Raw genomic sequence first — 5,423 nt, forward strand, 5'->3', positions numbered from 1 at the left:
TGAATAATTTTATTTTTATTATTATTATTATTATTATTATCTAGTTGGATAACATAATCAATTATGTTTTTATATATAAAAAAAATTTCGTACAATTAACATAAATAATTTATTTTAATAATAATAAACTATATTAAACTGGAAGAGGTACTGGTACAACAAAACAATTCATTAAAAAAAAAAAAAGAATTTCCCAGACACTGGCTTTTGGGACACGGGTATGACATGCCTAAAAGACAGAGCTCAATAAAAATTAAAATGATATGATAGTACAACCCACAATACACAATGTACAACCCTAGTCTATTTGATTCAACCTGACTTGGCTCCCTCACAGTGCATATTGCATTTGTTAATAATAATAATCTGTTTTCCATATTTCCACTCTCTCTCTCTGACTTTTATTCCAAACATTCACACACATTTTCCCATTTGCTTTCTTTCTTTCATTCTTCATCGGTAAATAATAACAATCCCTTGTATCTTTCTATTATTATTTTTCATCATATGGGTCTTTAAAAAGATCGTCTTTTTGTTCATATTTCACTCCAAGATTCGATTTTTAGCAATCTTTAAGGCGTTTTGCTCATCTTTTCTTGGTGGGTTTGATTCATTTTTCAAGGATTTCAAAAGGGTGTTTGTGTTTATGACCTGATGATCACATACTGTTCTTGATCATGGTTATCAAAGCTTTAAGCTTGTTGTTGTAAAGATTTTCTTGATTATTGTGTTTTTATTATCTGTCACACTCCTAGGGTTCATATGATTTTAGGGTTTTCAAGTTTTGGTGGTGGTGATGATTTTGTGATCTTTTTAAAGGTTATGTGGTTGGTTTATGAAGTCGGTTGACCGATGCTAATACGGTTTTGTTGTTTCGGTTTGCAGGGTTCTTGAGCTTTCTTGATTATCATTAGTTAACCAGGTATGAATCCAGTTTTTGAGTAAAAGATGTTAATTTTGACTTTTGAGTGTTAGTTAGTTTGAAATTGACTTTAAAATTCTGCTGTTCATGATGTGATTGTGTATATGTTTGGGTGTTTTTGAGTTGATACTGTTTAATATCGTTTGATAATCTGTGATCCTGCTCAAAGTTTTGATGATTGATCTGAAAATATTATATAAAACAGAATTTATTCATGTTTTACTATTTGTTTTTGTATCAATGAGAGGAATTAATGCCTTTAATAAGTTACAACTTACAAGCCAAAACTTATATGGCAATAAAGTTTAATTACTTTAGACTAGCAAAAACATCCTTTTAAGTTATGTAACTTTTCGCTGCCTTGCATCCCATCTACAAGGGGAGAATTGTGGGTCCCGCTAACTCATACCATAAATGGAAGTGTGTATACCTTTGTTATGATTGAGCGACCCGAATAGGTGTGTTTAGAGCAACGTAAGAAAATAACCCATTAAAACATTAGTTCATATGTTGCCTATCTTAATTTTTGCCTTATTTTTATTTCTTCTTTTTTTTTGTCATTTATATGTCGTTTGTAAAATGATTAACGCGCTCCTTTCCATTAATAAACAGTATGGTTGCGAAAGACCGTCAAAGCAAAACCGACTCTCCAAAAGTGGAGGTTGGGGAGATTGACACGCGGGCACCGTTTCAGTCTGTCAAGGATGCTGTAAATCTTTTTGGTGAAGGTGCTTTTTCGGGTGAAAAGATTGCCATCAAGAAAATAAAGTCTCATTCTGCTGAGGTACATAGTTTCTAGGCCTGTAAACAAAACGAACGAATATGAGCAAAGCATGTTCGTGTTGGTACGTTTAACTTTAACCGGATAAATGATCAAACACATACGGGGTTTTCTTGTTCATGTTCGTTCACTAAGAAAATGAACGTGTTACTGTATTAGTGTTTGTTTATGTTCATTCATTAATAATATAAACGAACGGTTCATGAACGTAAACGAATGAACATAATTGAACATAGATTAATGAACATAATTGAGCTAAAACCGATTAAAAGTAAATGTAAACAACAATGTGTTGGGCTTATAAAGTTATTAAAATTATACTAAATTGTAATGGCCCTCAAGAATTTAAATGAATTTATTGAGGAACAAATTTAATTTAAATACACGTAAACTGACAAACACAAGTGAACGTATTCGACTGAACATAAACTAATTTTAAATGAACCAGCGTAAACAAATGTTCAGGAAGATAAATAAATGAGCGTGACATCTCTTCATGTTTGTTTGTTTAACAAATTGTACAAATTTTTTTTCCATGTTTGTTCATTATTAAATAAAGAACATAAACGAACTTTCAGCTGAACGGTTCGGTTTGTTACACGGCTAATAGTTTCCTTTTTCTTGGTTATATTTTTATTAGTGTTTTAGAACTAATTATCTGGTTATGATTACTTTTCAAACACATAATAAATTATCAACTTTTTTGTAGAGGGTGCTGGTGAAAGAAACAAAGCTCCATATGGCCCAAAAAGAGCTCTATAAATTAAAAGAAAAGTTAAAGAGTGCTGAAACTACAAAAACCGGTGCACTAACCGAGCTTGAACAGGCCAAACGAACAGTCGATGACCTTAAGAAAAAGCTTGAAACCGTTAACGAGGCAAAAGAGGCGGCAATTAAGGCCGCAGAGGCAGCAAAGAGCCAAGCAAAACAATTTGAAACCGGAGAAACAAACGCTAATGGCGGTTTGAAACAAGATTTAGAGAACACAAAACAACAATATGCTACTGTGTTTACCGAACTCGATGCTGCCAAACAAGAATTAAACAGAATCCGCCTTGATCGTGAGGCGGCAATTGAAGAACAAAATGCTGCTATTAAACAAGAAACTGAATCCGAGCTTATAAAGAAAGTTACTTTGGATCGAGCTGGTGAGATATCTAAGGAGATTTTAACCGTTCAAAAGGCCATCGAGCAGGTGAAGCTTGCAGTAATGGAAGCTCATCAACAACAAGAAAATGTGTACACCGAGAAAAATGTTGACAAGTTAGCACATAAAGCGGCGCTTGAAGAGTCTGCAAAAAAGTTAGTTGCTTTACGCGAACGGTTCGACCCACAAACATTTAAAGATCTCGAAGCCCAATATGAACAAACGACATCTGAGATCAAACGACTCCAAACGGAAATGGAGAATGTGAAAGCTTCGGATCTTGATTCTTTGAAGAAAGTTACATTAGAGCTCGATGAAGCTAAAGAATCGTTACAGAAAACAGTCGATGAACAAAACTTGTTGAAGAACTTGTTGGAGAGTTTAAAGATCGAGCTCGAGGATGTTAAGAAAGAGCACGAGGAATTGAAACAGAAGGAAGTTGAAACCGAAGCTGTTGTCGGGAATCTGAATTTGGAGCTGAATAAGAGCAAAACTGAGCTTGAAAACTCGCGTGGTGAAGAAGCTAAAGCTACATCTGCTTCTGATGAAATGGTGCAGACTGTTCAACAGTTGGTTTCCGAAAGTGAAAGTGCGAAACTGGAAACCGAACAGATGAGGGCAAAAGCGGAAGAATTGAAGAAGGAAGCAGAAGCTTTGGAGGTTTCTTTAGAAGAAGCCGAAAGTAAACTTAAAGTTGTGTTAATGGAAGCTGAAGAAGCTAAAAAAGCCGAATCAAAAGCTTTAGAAGATATAAAGATAATTTCAGAAAGAACTGATGCTGCACGCGCGTCTACATCTGAATCGGGGTCCAAAATCACGGTTTCCCAGGAAGAGTTCGAGGCAATGAGCAGGAAAGTAGAGGAGTCGGAGAAGCTGGCGGAGATGAAGGTGGAGGCGGTGATAGCCAGTGAGAAAGAAGCTATGAAGAAGCTAGAAGCAACACAGAAGGAGATCGATGAGTTGAAGGCGGCAACCGAGGCGGCGTTGAAGCGGGCTGAGTCGGCCGAGGCCGCCAAGAGGGCGGTGGAGGGAGAGCTGAAGAGGTGGCGGGAGAAGGAGCAGAAGAAGGCGGCAGAGGCGGCAGCATTGATACTTCAAGAAACACAAATGCAGCAGCAGACTCCATCGTTGCCTTCGACACCTAATTACAAGCAGAGTCCACCACAGAAACCGAAGACGAAAAAGGTGCTTGTTAGCAATTTCAGTGGGATATTTCAGCGGAAGAAATCACATATCGATGGCGGGACGTCGCCTTCATATTTGCCCGGCGAGAAAGCTGTGTAAATTATAGTATTTCTGTGTTTTTGTGTGGTGGGTTGGTTGGTGTGTATATGTTTAACCAAATTTGAGGTGAGATCTAGTGGTTTTGGGTGAATCGAACGCTTGAATGTTTGATCGTAGATTATGATAAGTTTCGACTTTTGAATTATGAACGATTGTTTTGAGTATTTTATACGATTATGAATATAATTTGGCTAGTTTGTTATAGACTGAAACCATTGCGACGTCTGAAACTTGTTTCATATCAGTTGTATTGGCAACAAATGTGGGGTTTATAATCCAAATGGGCTCTCTGAATGCCTCGCTTTTGTACGCCTCAACGCGACCTATATGGGCCATTAGTGTTATGCTTGAAGATGTACTCATGTTACTTGATCAACATACTGAAAAAGGTGGAAGTTGTGAAGTGGCTTAGAAGGTAATTACATTATTGATATTGTTGGTATACATATGATATGAACATGGCCAAATGGACAAAGAAAATGTGATGACCATGTGGAGCTGGACATATTTGGATTGTTGTTTGCAAACTTTCTTAAGTTGGGTACCGATGGATCGACAAACTGATGTGTATTCAATACGAGACTCTCGATGTTTATCAACCTTTTCAATGTTTAAAACCATGAATATTCCACTATTTTTTTTCCTTCAGGAACAAATGGATTTATCAAAAGATAACCAAATGAAAGCTCAAGAGGATGGATCACAGGCGGCAGATGGCGGTTGTTGTCGGGTTTCAAACCCGCCTGAAAATGCTGTGAAGTTTAACCTTGAAAGGAAGGTTAATGGTGGAAAGAAAAGGGGAGTCAAGAATAAGATTTCTATTAATATTGGTAATGATGGTGCACCTGGACCACAAAAGGTTTGCGCCGTGCCAACATCAACATGGCTCGAGACATGGGAGAGTCAAGATGTGTATGCGGCTCTGGCTCTTATTGGCGCTGCTGTCTCAGTTGCGGTTGCGCATAACTGCTATCGACAATTGGGTTAATCGGATTTTGTATTTCTATTGTGTGTTTGTTAAGTATTCGTTGTTTTGCATAACAATGTTTTGCTTGGGATACTGAATATGAATGTCATGTCATCAGGAATCAGGTGTTCTGTTCCTGATTCCTTTGTTTGTGTGCACTAGATTTACTACAAAGTTGCAATTGGAATAAACCTGCTTGATTTGCGTGAACTATTCTTTGCGTTTGGTACTTCGAACCTGACTAGTGTAAGCAAGCCGAGTGTTTTGTGAGCTACTTGAAATCAACTCGCTAAAAGCTAAATCAAACTGAACTTAAATGAGC

At 37.0% G+C, this 5,423-nt stretch overlaps 1 protein-coding gene across 1 annotated transcript; it reads left to right on the forward strand.

Annotated features, from left to right (window-relative positions):
* Positions 1-1,504: 1,504 nt before the first annotated feature.
* On the forward strand, positions 1,505-4,346 carry LOC143538243 (WEB family protein At5g55860-like). Its single transcript, XM_077031845.1, has 2 exons — positions 1,505-1,706; positions 2,413-4,346. The coding sequence occupies exons 1-2, from the start codon at positions 1,536-1,538 to the stop codon at positions 4,132-4,134; spliced, it is 1,893 nt and encodes a 630-aa protein (XP_076887960.1). The 5' UTR covers positions 1,505-1,535; the 3' UTR covers positions 4,135-4,346.
* The last annotated feature ends 1,077 nt before the right edge of the window (positions 4,347-5,423 follow it).

Source organism: Bidens hawaiensis, unplaced genomic scaffold, assembly GCF_021521415.1.
Source record: "Bidens hawaiensis isolate Kalapana, Puna unplaced genomic scaffold, B.hawaiensis_p1.1 tig00011511_1, whole genome shotgun sequence".
Taxonomy (NCBI): domain Eukaryota; kingdom Viridiplantae; phylum Streptophyta; class Magnoliopsida; order Asterales; family Asteraceae; genus Bidens; species Bidens hawaiensis.

Bases quoted from the DNA above. Each gene is read 5' to 3' on its own strand.
- LOC143538243 (XM_077031845.1), top strand. From the start codon at position 1,536: ATGGTTGCGAAAGACCGTCAAAGCAAAACCGACTCTCCAAAAGTGGAG. The intron at 1,707-2,412 runs GTACATAGTTTC...ACTTTTTTGTAG, and splicing joins TAAAGTCTCATTCTGCTGAG to AGGGTGCTGGTGAAAGAAAC.